This window comes from Xenia sp. Carnegie-2017, unplaced genomic scaffold (assembly GCF_021976095.1).
Source record: "Xenia sp. Carnegie-2017 unplaced genomic scaffold, XeniaSp_v1 HiC_scaffold_2, whole genome shotgun sequence".
Taxonomy (NCBI): Eukaryota; Metazoa; Cnidaria; class Anthozoa; order Malacalcyonacea; family Xeniidae; genus Xenia; species Xenia sp. Carnegie-2017.
This window is the reverse complement of record NW_025813482.1, coordinates 6335610-6352756: the sequence shown is the minus strand read 5'-3', so window position 1 is coordinate 6352756 and position 17147 is coordinate 6335610. Positions and strand designations below refer to the sequence as shown.

General features: G+C 34.9%; 1 protein-coding gene across 1 annotated transcript; it reads right to left on the bottom strand.

The window, feature by feature from the left end:
- Positions 1-1980: 1980 nt before the first annotated feature.
- On the bottom strand, positions 1981-17147 carry LOC124440813 (FYVE and coiled-coil domain-containing protein 1-like). Its single transcript, XM_046991249.1, has 18 exons — positions 17119-17147; positions 16691-16857; positions 16117-16236; positions 15730-15830; positions 15545-15648; positions 15249-15392; positions 15093-15168; positions 11719-12947; positions 10938-10986; positions 10056-10583; positions 9133-9294; positions 7542-7780; positions 6957-7095; positions 5298-5371; positions 4725-5187; positions 4188-4241; positions 3990-4111; positions 1981-3430 (listed from the first exon to the last, which is right to left on the bottom strand). The coding sequence occupies exons 2-18, from the start codon at positions 16737-16739 to the stop codon at positions 3334-3336; spliced, it is 3750 nt and encodes a 1249-aa protein (XP_046847205.1). The 5' UTR covers positions 16740-16857; positions 17119-17147; the 3' UTR covers positions 1981-3333.

Genomic DNA, 17147 nt, shown 5'->3' with positions numbered 1-17147 from the left:
TTAATCGATCAAACAAGTTTGACGCTGGTAAGAAAACGACGCATATCTGCATTCATAGATGTGTAGCCGACATATAGCTCTTTCATCGATAGTTATAAATACATCCTCGTAGGAGCCGATAACTGGAAAGCTATGTTGACTCGCTGTTACGAATTGTAGGTTTTTATCGTGATTTTCATCAAAAATTGCTTGCCGAATCCCAAATACACATACATTTTCTTCACTCTTTCCTCAGGAGGAAATTGTGAAATTTTCGGAAAAGCGGTCAATTTCGGTAAATCTCAGCGGCAACGGACGAAATCCGCCATTTTTTTGGCGTCACCAGATATCTAAGGCCGCGCTTGAGATAGCCGCTCCAGTTATTATAGAACTCAATGGTCTAATCCCAGCGCCTAATCCCTGATCCCACTGATCCCTATATATTTTAAGTTTACGTTATGTTGCAAAAAATAATGTTCGCAATGGTTCGCAAACTTTATCGAACAGGCTCAGCGACCCTGCAATATCACGAGCACTCGACATACCCAATAACTAGCCATGCGCCGGAACCTTATTTCCTTCACCCGAAAAAAATTGAAATATATCAAAATTGTTAGTGTTTTTTACTTGAGTACATTTTTAGAACTTCACCTTTGAAAAGGAAAAAGGAGTGTTGTGCAATCACTGATTTGAATAAAGTTGAACACCATCATGCAGATCAACATGAGCTGAGGAAAGAAAACGAAGAAATCCTGCAAAAGTCGCAATAAGCTAGACAGTTACGACTACTATTTATTTCAAAAACCATTTAATCTCTTCTGAAAAAACAAGACATTTTGCAAAACATTGTAAAAAAAATTCACGGTGTTGAGTGACAAAAATAACTAGAAAATGCTGACAAAGTAGATGGGTGACGAAGGTAATTGAGATTAGATTACAGACTTTCGGACTCCCAATTGGAATTCATGTACGTTATCAAGCAATTTTTGTCAATGGAAGAGGGACACTTACTGCTCAATTCCAGTCTCACAGCAAAATGTATTACAAATCTCAAGATATATTTTCAAGATTTTAAGTAGCTAATAGTTTGTCGTCGTAAGAACTCTGAAATGATATATACTGACTGGTACAAATATCTTTTCAGGGAGAAAAAATACCCCAATTAAAGTTAAATACTAAGATAATGCATAATAATCCCCCAAAATATTTTCAAAGTACGTACGCACAAAGAGGAGCAGCCAGCCAAGCATTCCTTGACCAGACGATAATTTCATGAGATATAAAATAAAGCAAAATCCGAAAAAGGACATCTTGTAAACCTAAATTCAAGTTATTAAACCAGACAAATAAATCTAAAGTAAATGGTTTGAACCCGGGAGTATCGTTACATGTTTGTAAATGTAGATCGTCCAGGTTGGTATAGCCCTGAGAAGGACTGTTTTTGTTGTTGTTGACTGACTTTTTAACAACCTTAGCGGTAGTCATTTTCAGAGTCGAAAAAGAAAAAAAAATGACTACCGCTCTTAAGATGACTCTGAGGTTGATTACTGCTAAGGTTGTCGAAACATCAGTCAACAACAACAAAAACAGTCCTTCTCAGGACTATACCAACCTGGACGATCTACATTTACAAACATGTAACAAGTAAAACTGCGATATTTCGGTTCTATTTCAAAACTATCATCAGAAACAAAACCGAAATATCACAGTTTTAATTGTCTTGTTTCATGACTTAAATCCGGCCAAGCATGTTTTAATTCTGCTTGTAAATTCAGATCATTGACATTATTTATTTCTTAACAAATATTAACCTGAGAAACAATGATGAATAACGAATATTTGTCTGAGAACATTCGTTACTATCTTGCTTGATGACGTAAGAGCGTAAAGATTTAGATAACGCATTATCATTGGTCACATTGAAACTTGCATACATTGTGCATTTTCATTGGCTCGTTGCCCTATAATGAACATGTTGAATACACTATGAAATGACGGAAATTAGAAAACAAAATAATTTATTGAAAATCTGAAATATGCAATAAATAGGGTATTAAAATCTTCAAAGTATCTTATTTGTATAAAGAGCAGAAGACGCTTGCTCAATTATTTTAAATCGAGTTGCAGGTATAAAAAGAGTCAATTTCTAAATTAGAGTAGATCAGAAAGAGAATCGCGTTTATCTAACTTTTTACCATCTACCAGGTAACATTGATAACGTTTCTCCATTCGACTATAGCTAAGACATAGTTGGTTTCAAATATAAAAATAGGTACACAACGCGTACCTGCAGCTGCGAGTAGTCTTGCATGAACGCAGCTTAAATGATTAATGTTTAACATAAAATATATACGACTAACTACCAGATTTAAAAAATAGTTGAATTTTGTGTAAAGTTCAAAAAAGAAGCGCGTAAAATAATGAAAAACTTTTACTGACTCTAAATGCGTCAACGTTCTCTGGTACAGCTGCACTTCTATTTTAAAAGATGTAAGATTTTTTACTGGTGAGAGATATGTTGTTAAAAGCCCTTCATACAGGATATGTGCATAAAAGGGTGCTTACTGAAAATACAACTATTGTACTACATCCAGTCCTGATGTAGAGATCAATTGAATGTGGTCGTATAGAACGAAGGATTCTACTTTCTTGCAGTGTAGCATAATGCTTAGCCTGCGTGAAAGGCGCCTAAAAAAGTTGTGCGAAATACAATGCAGAGGTCGTTCATGCTTCGTTTCGCATAGCAAACGTTTTTTTTCTTCTATGAGCATAAATATTCAAATATTTTTGCTATATTACCGTAAATGCTCGATTTAGCACTGAGGTGGTGCTTATTTAATTTTCCGATTCTGAATGCGGCGTTCATCCGGGAGAGGCGCTTAAGAGGAGCGGCGCTAATTAAATAATTTTCAACTAAAGGCTCACATAAAATATATTTATTACCCCAAAAATAACAAGTAGACAAAATCTATTTACTTGATACAATACAAAAAATAATGTCATATAATTGCGCAACAAAAACCAAATATATCCTTTTATTACCAAAATTATACTATATCAATATCTGAGACGCGGCGCTTAACAGGGAGCGGCGCTAAATAACTTTTCTGGATTCTAAATGCGGCGCTTAACCGAAAGCTGTGCTTAAGTGGGAGCGGTACTAAAACGAGCATTAACGGTATGCTGACTAGATTAGGCCAGATTAGTGTCGAATGTTTTCAGACGAAGATTGTTGGTTATTATTCGTCTTTTTCTTGAACTGAGAAAAATTTATCTGATATGCAGACTGGCTATGCTGTTGTGCGTACGTATGTACATATGTTTTGACAAAAGTACAAACAAATTTGTACTGTACTAAGTCTGAATGAATAAAACACAATTCACATTGCTATCATTTTTTGTACTTGCTTCTTTTTGACAGATCCGAAATTTCAGGTTTTGTTGACATGATCTAAAATATAAAATATTGCTCCAGAATTAAATCAGAGAAAATATGACCTTAACTTTACGAGAAATAGATAAACAAAGCATTCTATAAATTAACGTCCATCTTTTACGTTATTTTTTGTGCTTTGACTAAACAAGGAAAGGTTTTTCCCTTACGTAAAATCATTATCGTGGAATAAAAATTTGCTTCCTGATAGACAGCAACATTTCATATCAAATCAACATGATTTCATGCGTTCAAACAAGACGTTTATTGCTTACTGATCCCACCAACCTCTCTTTGTAGTAGAAAAACATACAAATGAATAAAACAATATCATAAAAACGTTCCCATTAATGATTACAAGGGTTATGCGGCTTATGGGCGCAGGGTTGAAATGTGATTGCTAAGGTTGGGCATGCGTTTGAAGGCAAGAGGTCATTTGCCAACTTATCTTTTATCACATGCACTTTTGTCACCAAAAAAGCCCTTAAAGTCTCAAAGTTGGTAAACATGATCCAGAGGTTACAGTATTAGCTACATATATCGAAAAATTGAATAGCATCCGATAAGAATAACTTACTTTGGATATTCTTGGTTACCAAAGAGTAGCATTAGAATGCCACTCGTTGATGTTTTTAAATACTTTTTTGCGCATCTTTCATGCGAATTCACTTGACACAAAGGAATCAACGTTTTCAAACTCTGAAATCAAGAATTTGAAAATAAAAGTAAAACAATCGAGATAATTTCATGCGACAAAACAAAATGAAAATCTCACATTAGGTTCGCCCTGGCTCTCTGTTTCCTCAAGTGAAGCACCAAAAAGAATAGCCTAAAAAAATTCATTGAAAAAACTTAGAAAAGGGTGGAAACGCAATAAAATAATAAAAAAATACTTAATTCACGAAGGCACTTATGAAAATATTCAAATCTTGATTGTATTCATTTTCAGAAGCGGTACTTTCACATGAGAAGCGTTTTCTCTATAATGTTTGTCATTTTGCTTGCTCGTACGACTGTTTAGTATTTCAAATGCTATAGTGGAGCGTTTTCACCTCGCGTCATAGCCGCCTTGTTTTTTGTGATTATTTTATTTATTTAATTAATATGGCTGCTTCCTTCATTGTCATGTTGAACTCAAAGGAATGAGTGAAAACGCTCCATATCTATTGAAGGCCATATGTTATTATAAAAGATTCTTTTGTTCGACTGCGTAAATTATATACTCCGAAGCTTGCATGAGATGTGTCTTTGTTGAATGAAAAACAAAACTGCACATCTTTTGAGGTCCGCTTTAACACAAACGTATTAATACCTGCTCTGACGACGTAAATTCAACAATAAGTTCAGAATCAGCTAAAGTTTCAGCATTTACAATGTATCGTTTTCCAGCAGGTAGTGTTACCTCATGCCAATTTTCACATCCAGGTTCATCGGGTATTATGATTGAAGAATGTTTAATGCTTTCTTCGTTATTTTGTAAAGTGATACGCAGAAAAGCTTCCCTTATTTCTTCTTCATCAATTATTTGAAAACTTTCATGGATATCGTCGCTTGGAGTCAACTCTGGGGTCGAAGTCTTTTGTAAATTTTCCCACGCTTTTTCATGTGCTGTGCCTTTCTTAGGTGTTGCAATAGAAATCTCCTCATTATCACTTTCATGAGAGCTAATGCTTTGATTACTTGCATCTTGATCGATACTTGTACGGCGCAAGGATTGATCTGCCTTCAACGCTTTTTCTTTTCTGTAACACGAGGCACATGCACGATACGGTTTTCTAACAAAAGTCAAAAGAACGTGACTGCAAATGACGTGCAAGCTCCGCAGAATATAACTTTTTTCATATGCTGCAATTTACATCATGGAATGACGGTGCAGAAAATTTACCTGCTATGAATTGTCTTGATATAATTATCCGAACAATTGTGACAGAAAACGTTTCCACAAAATCTACAGTGATGCTAAAATATAAACATGTAACAAAGTTCAGTAACATTTACATTACTTGGAGGTTTATTGACAAGGGGGTAACGCAACCGCTGGGGCCCTCCCTTCAATCAACCATTGGTGGGCCCTCCCCGTCAATCAATCGCTGGTGGGCCCCCTCCGTCAAACAGCTATCGGTGGGCACTCCGTCAAACAACTATTGGTGGGCCCCCTCCGTCAAACAGCTATCGGTGGGCCCCCTCCGTCAAACAGCTATCGGTGGGCCCCCTCCGTCAAACAACTATCGGTGGGCCCCCTCCGTCAAACAGCTATCGGTGGGCCCCCTCCGTCAAACAGCTATCGGTGGGCACTCCGTCAAACAACTATTGGTGGGCCCCTCCGTCAAACAGCTATCGGTGGGCCCTCCGTCAAACAGCTATCGGTGGGCCCCCTCCGTCAAACAAATATCGGTGGGCCCCCTCCGTCAAACAGCTATCGGTGGGCCCCCTCCGTCAAATAGCTATCGGTGGGCCCCCTCCGTCAAACAGCTATCGGTGGGCCCCCTCCGTCAAACAGCTATCGGTGGGCCCCCTCCGTCAAACAGCTATCGGTGGGCCCCCTCCGTCAAACAGCTATCGGTGGGCCCCCTCCGTCAAACAGCTATCGGTGGGCACTCCGTCAAACAACTATTGGTGGGCCGCCTCCGTCAAACAGCTATCGGTGGGCCCCCTCCGTCAAACAGCTATCGGTGGGCCCCCTCCGTCAAACAGCTATCGGTGGGCCCCCTCCGTCAAACAGCTATCGGTGGGCACTCCGTCAAACAACTATTGGTGGGCCCCTCCGTCAAACAGCTATCGGTGGGCACTCCGTCAAACAGCTATTGGTGACTCTACTTTGCTACACTAGAAATCAACTGAGCGATATTATTTATTAATTTCTATGTTAGCAACTTACAACTTGTGTTTTAGCTATATAAAGCGGTTTTGTATTCACTTACACTTTTGATTAGAGAATAATCTATATTAATTTGCTGAGAGTAGGCCGTAAAAGATTCCTCAACACAAATATAGTTTATATTGACAATATACTAAAATTGCAAGGTTGTTCCATAATAGAGTAAATAAGCTGCGTATACGTCCATCGTTCGTAAACTGATCTCCAAAATGTACTTAAATTATTAAATAAACCTTATAGTAATTGTAAGATCGGGGTGTCATTGGACAGACCTTTCATCAACATTATAATATTTTTTCTTTATGTGTCACATTTTTCATTATTATTACATTTTATATGTAATATGTATTTTCATGTACATTTTCTATTACATGATATACAGAATAAACGATAATTTTTTTCTTGTACTGCAACAGAAGAAAAATAAATGACTATCCAACCAATGTCAAATACGAATAGCTGTCATTTAAAATTTTTGCCTGAGAAAAACAGTTCAAAAAATGATCCAAAAGCTAGACATACTTTCCAAAAAGATAAGCCATATACGGCCCAATTCATGACAGACATGATACGTTATCTGACACATTTTTGGCAAGTGACAAACCATGGTTTATTCAACAATCTTTGCTACCATTGGGCAGAAATAATGAGAACTGTTTACTTTACCTTCCTTAAAAACAAAGTAAACTCAGTCTCACACTGGAAACAACGAGTTGCATTTCTGTCTTCAACCCAAGAATCAGATAATCTCCTTTTCATATCATGCTCTAATTGTGCCGACTTCTTCCAAAGTTCGGATTTATCACTAGAGATATAGCATTGATTGATAAGTAAAGTTTTTCCGGCCAGTTGTTAAGTTATTAAATTGCAAAAAAAAGGAGTTAAGAAAACATGAAACAAGTCATTTTGTATTGAAAAACAAAAGTGTTTATTGCAAACATGAAGCGATCAGGTTACAAAAAGCCACCTAAACGTTCAATTTAATTTTTGCACATGTTTTACGTGAGGACAAATCATTCTTATACTAAATCCAACCTAAGCGAGCAAGAAATAAGAGTTTGGAATTGTAGAAGTGAAAATGGATTATATGTTACGATATTGATGATTTTGAAGTAAATATTCAGACCCAGTACATTCATCTGCGTATTTTGTACAACTTTACGGACGAAAACAGACAAGCATGCTTACAAATAAAAAAATATTAAACAAGATTAATCATCTCACAAAACAACTATTTGTAAATAGCTTTACCTTAACAGTGCAACCAACTTGCTTTTCAATAGCTTAATATCTTCTTCCAGTTCACTTTTCTCTTCCTCTAAAATCTTTTCTCTGTCACTTTTCTCATTCTGTATTTCTTTGATAGTCTTTTTAAATTCAAGACTTTTGTTTCGTTCCTTTTCATATTTCTTTTTTGATAAGGCAAGAGTATTTTCCATTGCCAGTATATCTTTTTTACCTTCGTCAATATGGTTATTTAAAACTTTGATCTATAATAGAAAAATAATTATGATATTATATACAGAACTAAATACCAACACGTGATAACATCAAGTATTGAACAGCACACTAAACAACACAATGGATACATTCAAGAAGCAAAAATGGTTTAATGCTTAAGAAATTAAACGAATGCCACGCATGTTTGTTCTCATTGGTATTTTCAAGCGTGTTCATAATAGGTGATGTTTATGACGCATGCGTACATATACAAATAAAAATTTGAAAATAAAAATGACATTTTTACAGTTGCAATGTCAATGTGTTCATGTGAGCACTGCCGTGACATAGGAGACACGGTTTTACTCGTTTGAGCAGTTTGTTACTCTTTTCCTGTGATAAACAGAATTAATTTCATATTCTGTCTTAGTTTCATTCACTTCACAATATAATATACGAATTCTTATGCATTGCTTCCATCTGTACGCAAAAAAGACAATTGAAATTAATGAGTTTCAAGGTACAACGTTTACATGAAAAATGCAAAAGTCTGCTGATGATGGCTAAGATTAATTAGAAATACACAGTTTTAAGTATCTTTTGTGTGTTTGTCAGTGAAAAATGTCTATTTTCGTTTTTATTTTTGTAATGGCTATCAGCTAGCATAAGAGCGAATAAAAAGCTATGGTTTTTGTTACACTCACACCTCACCATCGTAATAGTCGTAACAATATAGTTGTAATGCACGGAGAAAATTTTTTTTGCATTCCATGAAATACTAGGATAGTAGTATCTCTGAAGGATTGACTCAGTTAGAAAATTTTCCCCACTCCATCAAAATATGTAATGTTTCTTTAACATTAATCTTTGTTCAGTATGGTTTCAAGTACACGATTTAATAGCCGATAACGCATAAAATAAAATATCAAAAAAATAAAATGACTGTACGTAGAACATATTACAGGCAAATATAATTCGTGCAAATTACTGATCTCAAAATTAGTAACAAATCGCAAGGAATTCAATGCAGTTTCAAACATACACTTTCCTTTGACATGTCATTCGTACCAACTTTAAAACAAGTCTTATCAATTTACTTAATTTCCTTCTTTGCCTGAGCTTCCCACACATTAATTTTAATACATTTTTTCATCTGTATGCAAATGAAAGTCAATTTTTATTAATGGGTTGCAAGATATGATTTTAGCATAAATTGTGCAAAAGATGGGTTCAGATTTGACTCTGTTTCTCTCATCAAATCACAACAAAAACAGCGGTGATGTTACGGATCAAAATACAAGGTATGCAAAAGTTGACTACTCTTCATCTTCTTTGTCAAATTAACTGGAGAAATTTAGCATAAAAACACAGTCATACATGCATGTTAAACTGAATGACTTACCTCATTTTTCAACAGTTTTATATCACTAGACATTTTTTTCTTCTCTGCTTGCCAAGTCTCATTTCGATCTTTCAACGTATTTTCCAGTTCAGTTACGACATCCTCATATTCCTCAATCTTTTTACGTAAAGAGAAAGCTTCTCTTTTCTCTTCAGACAACATCTACAATAAAAAAGACTCACTTAGTACACAAACTCCTTATTCCGTAACATTCGATAAAGAAGCTAGATATTCACGCATTCCCTCCTGGAAAATACTAATTCTTTGATACGTAGGTGAACATTCTGAAAATACACAATCAAACTGTATACAAATTTAGCATAAAATTGGAAACAGTTACCTAACTCCAACCCTAATCCCAAATTGTAAACAGTTACCTAACTCTAACCCTAACCCTAATCCCAATTTGTAGACAGTTACTTAACCCATACCCTAACCACTAGCATTCCAAAAGCGAATGTAAAAGACACAATGTGCAAACGAAAATCCCCAGTTGGCCCTCAATAAGGAATAAAGTACTATTTCATTTCGATTCAAAAATTCCCAATAAAAAGAAACAGTAAAGACAGTATGGAATATTGATCATTTCAAATGTCCTGTGGGTTATTGTTCTGATTACATAACAATGTCCACGTGCATAGCTATGCAATCAGAAATGAAAGAGAATAAAACAATAACTTTTAAGCCATTCTAAACCAATAATGTCAATAAATCATACAATTTTGAAAACCTCACATAGAGCATTTTCTTGAAAATTGACCTTTTAAAAAATCCTATGAATGGATGAATAGGAATTATTACGCCACTAAGACAAGCTACGTATATCTATTTATCCTCTCATTACACACATTAATCCTCTCATCTTTTTATGTAAAAAAATCGAACAAATTCAAAACATGAACAGTGTTCATGAAAATATCCACCTTTATCTCTTCATCATATTTAAGAGCTTCAGAACTCAATTGGAATTTTAGTGATGATACTTCTTGTTCCATAGTTGATTTCAAACTGCTAAGCTTTTCTTCATACGCTTTCAATTGTTCCTTCAGAGTTTCTACTTCGCAATGAGATTCGTTTACAACGTCTTCTAATTGATCGCATTTCTTTTTACTTGTATCTAAATTTGCTATTGCTAACTCAAGTTCGTCTTTATATCTGATCCGTTCAACATCCAAATCCTGTAATTTATGTATTGCTTTTTCGTCATTTAGTTTCAAAGCGTCAATTTCAACCAAAGCATCTTCATGTTCAGTTTGTTTCTTTTTCAAGAGTTCGGTAATCTCAGATATTTCGTTTTCTAGCCCTAATTTTAAATAACTTTCTTCTTCTAATTTCGCGTTCAGGTTCTCATAAGCAGACGCTTCTTCGCGTAAGGAATCAACTGTCTTCTTTAATTTCTTCTTTTCTTCCACCAAAACATTAAGTTTATCTTCGATATCTCTCTTTTCTCTCTTAAGGTGTTCAAAAAATAATGGCAGTATTTAGTGTATGTGTAAACTATACACAAACAACATTCTTCCAATCATTTTATACTTGTAAAAATATTGATTTTGAAATGTAGCATACGTATAAAGCAATGCCAAAAATTTAGTTCCTTTATGGAAATATTATTGTGACGAAGTTTTAAATAAACGCAAAGTATAGCTAAATAACACATGCTTCAAAAATTGTTAAAATGGAGTTGAAAGCGCATGCACAACTAAAGCACAAGATACATACAAGACAAAGAAATGCTTACATAACAAAAGTATTATTTAAGCAGTGATCAAGAGAAAGTTCCATTAAAGCACTGGTAAATAACATACCCTAATGTTTTCTTTTTCATCCTCGCACTCTGTATTGAGTTGAAGAAGTCTATAAAATCAGCGTATTTTTTTATTAATGATGAACAAACACTTGCAAGGCAATACGTAACTATATTAGTTTGAACGTATGTATGGAGGGTCCAAGGTTTGAACGATGAATGATTCAAAAACCTCAATCAAAGAAAAATGTTGGATGTAAAATGTGGGAAAATATTTCTTGCTGTCATTCCCAACCATTTTATGACTTTTGAAACGCGATAAAGAGCAATGACCATGGACAAGATAATAAAACTTAACATTGAATGATTGACACACCTCTTAAACTTAATGTTTGTGGATGTGTAGATCATCCAGGTTAGTAGAGTCGTTAAGGATGTCGAAACCTCAGTCAACATCAACTACAACAGTCCTTCTCAGGACTCTACTACTCTGGACGATCTACATCCACAAACATGTAACGATACTCCCGGGTTTAAACCACTTACTTTCTAAAGCTTGATGTGGTCATTCTAAAGCTTCCATCTAGCTAAGACATCATTGACTAAAAGCAAAGGTTTAGCAAAGAATTTCTCCTAGTCTATGCTCTGTAAAACCAAGTTTAGTAAAGATTCTATGTAGGTCAATCAAAGTTTAGTCTGTATTCCAGGAAAGCCAAAATTACGTAGAAGCATGATTTTAGTCTAGATTCTAACTCAGTCAACTTATGGGTTTACGTAGTTGAGATTTTAGCTCAACCAAAACTTGATAAAAAGAAGTAAAAAATATGAGACAGAAAATTCACCTTAAATTGTTCTCATGAGCAGCTGTACATTCAAGATCAAGTCTGTTATTTTCTTTTAACATATTCTTTAAAGTTTCCTTGTCACTTTTAATATAAACATCAAGTTTGTTTAGTTTACACTCCATATCATCATTGTCGAGCGTAGCATCTACATTATCACTTTTCCACAGTGAAAGCCAATTTGACAAGTACAAATCAACCTGCGTGATCGTTTTCAAACAATAATTCAACTTGTCGTTCGTTTCATTCCAAAGATCCTTAGAACCGCTAACTTGCTCTTCTATAGTGTCTAAATTCTCTTCTTTTGTGATCTGCTTTTTGAGAGTTTCATTTTCCTCGGTCAACTGACTCAAGCGTTGTAAGAGTTTTCTATTTTCCCCTTCCTTTAATTCCAACCCTTTTTCTTTATCGAGTAATTGAGATTTATAGAAATTTTCAAAATCTTCAAAAGAAGCAAAAACCAAGCCATTTACACTCTCAAACGCTTCCTGTATTTTATTCTTCTCCAAAGTTTTTACTGTGAGTTGTGACTCTGTTTCTTCCAACCGCTTACGATAATTAATCTCGTTTTCATGTAATGACGTGATTTCCGATTTAAAGCTGGTTAATTCGCCAGTTAAACGTTTACATTCAATAGTCTGTGTTTCAATAATTCCTTTTGATTTCATAACGTCATTCTCTAAATCACTCACAACTCCTTGTGATTTGTTTAACTGTTTTTCTAATTCCAATATCGTCGCTTGAGAGTCCTTATGTTGCATTGACATCTTTTGAAGGTCATTCTTCAAGTTTTCTATACTGCTTTGGTAATCCTTGATCGACATATCAGCAATCCTTAGTTTGTTTTGCATGTCGTTTATCTGCAACGAAGTTTCTTTGGAAGCTATAGCACTCGAGTTTTCATGTTTCTCCAGTAACTGCTTTAGTTGCGCATCAGAACTTTCGGATAAACGTTCATTTTCTAGTTTGAATCTTTGAATCTCGTGTTCAGCTTTGTAGAGCTTCGTATCAATTAAAGATTTCCATTTCAATAATGCTTGATGTAGACGGGATAAATCTAACGTAAGATCATTAATGTTAGGGATCTCATCATCACCAACTGAAGACATACTGCATTCCCAAATTCCATCGTCAGCAGAAACTTTTTCACCTTCCATCTCTTTTGCTATCATGAGCTTTATGGCTGAGATTTCAGCATTTAAAGCAATCAGGGGGTCGGATCTTTCATTCTTAAATATACAGAGAAGATCCATTATAAATTTTTTAAATTGTAGAATATCAAATTTCCATGAAATATTAAGGCTAGAACTGATCAAATTTACATACGTATAAATTTGATTCTACAAAGGTGTTAGAGAACACAAGCTAATATCATAACATATAAACTTTAGCATCATAGCTTAATGTAGTAAGCCTTTAAACTTTTTTCAAGGCGACGTTTACTTCAAAATTTGAAAATATAAGACCTTCAAGAAATCCCCTTTCCGACGGTAGACACACGTGTCAAAAATACGGTACCAAATTACAAAATTCGGACAATCAAATGGTCGGACATTCTATTGTTTATGTAGAATATTGGCACTAAAATGGTTAGGAGATGCTTTTGAGTTTTTGGGGCATTTGTGAATCGGATTCTAGTTATTCAGAACGATTATTTATAAAGGCAGAAGGCCTAACTGTAAATATTAACCATTACGGGTTAGAAAAAAGCATAACGATCGGAAGAAAGCTTGAATACTGGCATTTGTCGCGCCTTGTTATGCGCCTTTACTGCGTGACTTAAGAATATCCAGGACGGATTCCAGCTGCATAAAGCCCAAAAAAGCAAGCTATACAAATTTTTGAACTGTTCTTTTTATTACATGTTGGTTTCGCTGTCTTATAATCACTAATTACATTTAAGTCAAAAAGGCAGATGTTTTTTTGAATCTTTGCAGTATCCTTGGATGTTCTAGTTCCTTTTACGAGAAGAACTCTTGTAAACAAAATATGAAATTCAAAAGCAAAAAACCCCGTTTTCGGGTTATGCTTCCCGATACCTTCTTAAGCGTAAGGCACTAGAACGCCGCATGTTAACGTTTCGGTAGGAGATTTCGGCCCCTCCACGCTATCCTACTTGGGAGATGCAATAGCAAGCTACCACCCATCAGACCCCGAGATCACCTGCGATAGGCTTTGCTCGGGGTACGCAGGGAGAGTGCGGTCGCGACCGAAGTCTGGGCCCCTATAAGCCACTGCATACTATATAGCACCCAGCTTCCACGGCTAGTTGACATCTACTATATATAGTATTTACTTTATATATATATATACAAAAATTCAAAGGCTTACGAAAGTTGTGGTATGATTGACATGGTTACTGCGCATGCCAAGATAATTTCTTTGATAATTTGCGACAAAGTGAGCTAATTGCCACAAATGAAGTGCAAGTACATATAGTTAGTCGTTGCCATGACTATGAATAATTATTCGAGTGGACTGCGCATGCGCAGATAACTTCTCTATTAAATTGTTACTAAGCATGCTGTTTACTTCAAAATCGGTGCTAGTAGATGCAGTTGGTCGTTAACATGACCATCAACTTAGGCAGCTGGTCAAGTCGACTGCGCAAGCTCAGGCAGACTGCGCATGTGCAAATGATTTATCCGAAAATTTGTGACTGAGGGAGCTATTTACTCCATAATCATTACTAGTACATCCAGTTGGTCGTTGCCATGACCATGAACTTGGAGAGTTTGTGAAGTTGACTACGCATGCTCAGATTTATTCTCAATTAAGTAGTGACAGAGTGAGCTCTGTAGTTGGTGCTTGTAGATGCAGTGAGCAAGTTTTCAATCATATATTTTTGGCATGCTTTTTGTCTTCTTTATGGCACTCGTAATATCGGCGACAATGTTAGAAATGTTTTTATTTTTCTCTATAACTTTGTATCTGCATATATATTGCATGTCATATCCAAGCTTTCTTTATTTGATGGAAAATGGTTTTTATTTACTCATACACCTTCTGCCTTTGTAATTAGTCGCTCTGGATTTCAAAATAACATTTAAAAATGCCCAAGAGCAACTTCTTTCTATTTTATCGCCACTATTCTACAAACACAATACTATGTCCGACCATTTGATGGTCCGAATTTTGTAATTTGATCTTGTAATTTTGACAAATGTGTTTATTGTCGGAAAGGTTGATTTCAAACCACTGTGGTTCATGTGCCAGTCAACAGACAATGACTATCCAAAAATGCTTGTTGATTATGATCACTTTTTACCTTCCCAATGTACTTTACACATGTATGTATTAAGTTTCCAGCATATCAAGCAACATTACAGAACTATTCTTTTATAGTTTTACAAAATTTAATAAAACACACTTACAAAAAAATCTGCTGTGCTAGCAATGCTTCCACCACTGTTCCTCCTCATTTTTCTATCATATCCATCTGTAAATGTTCTGAAAGTGAATGGGCAGTGAGTAAAGATTTCTGACAATAAAACAAAGCTGCTTTAAAGAATTGTAATTGGTATACATACCTTCCAAAAGAAGGCCATGACATATCCAAGTCACAACCCATACATGAAAGATGAAACTCCAGTTCATTTAAATCATATAATTTCCCAATCAAATCAGAACTGAGTGAACTGTTGAGTAATAGTGCATCTGATGTGTACCATTCTCTATAGGACAAAATTATGAAAACTTATTATAGATACAACTTATATAAAAGCCTTGACCAAAGTTGATATTAAGCTTTACAACACAAACATGTCTTATTCAAATTAAAATTACACTCAACTAGTCACATTAAATTGCATAAAATCAAACATACATTCTCTTTTTGTGCATCAATGTTCTCTGTATTGTATCTGCCAGTGTCTTTTGCACTAGACAGTAACGGATCAATGCTCTGCCTTTGCCTTGGGAAGTTTGCAACTAAAATGATTAAAATTATTTAAACAGTAAATCAGAGAATTGCATTGTGCAAAATGTTTTTCCTTATGTTTTTCCTTATACCTGAGACAAGGAGGCCACATATCTTGTCCCTTCATCTTTAGGTAGACATTCCACAAAAAAATTCCAGTAATCTTTCCTTGCGCCAAGGAAAGTGAACTTGTCTGTATTTAACATACAATATAAATTTATTAAGTTATAGGTAAACTAAATAATATTAAAGTTTTCGCCATTAACCCTGCACCAGAACATAATTTACTTATAAAACTATTAAACTAAAGCCTAAATGCCTATCAATTTCTTTAAACTTTGAAAAGGTGTTAAAAGAAAGTTTAGGATCAAGTTGTCTTGGATTTATCAAGATAAAAACTGGATAGAACACATGATGAAGATATAAATACTACTTTAACCTCTTCTACCAAAAGTCTCTCAAAGATATCTCTAGATTACCTTTCAAGCCATGCCGTAATGCAGTTTCCAATTTCACACACAACTTTTGCAGCACTAATTCATTATCATCAATTGGATCTTTATTTTCAAAGTAAATTGATTTCAGCTGTACAACATAACCTAACCAAAAATTAAATCAACAGTCGTAGTACGTCGTAGTTGAGGCACACAATAAATTTCAAATAAGGAAAGAAGACAAAAACAATGACTTCTTAATTATTTTTCTCGAATATTACCGATGCATTGTTGCGGTTAGGAAAGCTAGCACAGGCACAGGCAAGTAACAACATGCTCAAAAAAACCTTTCAAAGCCAAACTAATTATTTCATATTAAAGTCAAGCTAGTATTTTAAATAAAAAATAATTGTAGACTTGCCATAAAGTAGCTGAATAGCGGTTGGTCTACTTTTCTGTAACATGTTTTGCATATTGATTCGAAAAATGTGAAAAGGAAAAGTAATTTATCATTCAAATTACATCACACAGCGATCAAAATAAAACGTTTAAGTAAATAAAAAATAAATTTCCGAAATAACTTGTATAAACACTTGTTCAAACATCAATACTTCGCTACCTTTTATATCGTTTACTATGCGATTTGCATCAATAACATAGTGATCCATAGCTTGTAGAGAAAATTACAATTTCACCATGACATAAATTCAGTTTGGACCCAAAGATGAACTTTGCAATGAAAATTTCATACGTTCATTACGTTGTCGCTCCAATGATTTGTTGTCGCTGCAAGGGATAAAAGGGATTACATATGGATGTTTTATTTAATATGCATTATTTCCAAATAAGCCTAATTTTGACAAGGAATTTTGCTGAAGAAAAAAGTTTTCATATACGACTTGTATTTCAGTTAGTATTGTGTGAAGATATAACTATAGAGCAGGGCGTGAAAAGCGCAAATTGATTAAAGTTAATTGTTTAATTTATTTTTAGGGAAACTGTACGTCATCCCTCAAAAGGTTCAAATAGAAATTCACACATTCATACCACATTCATACGACATTCATACCACCATA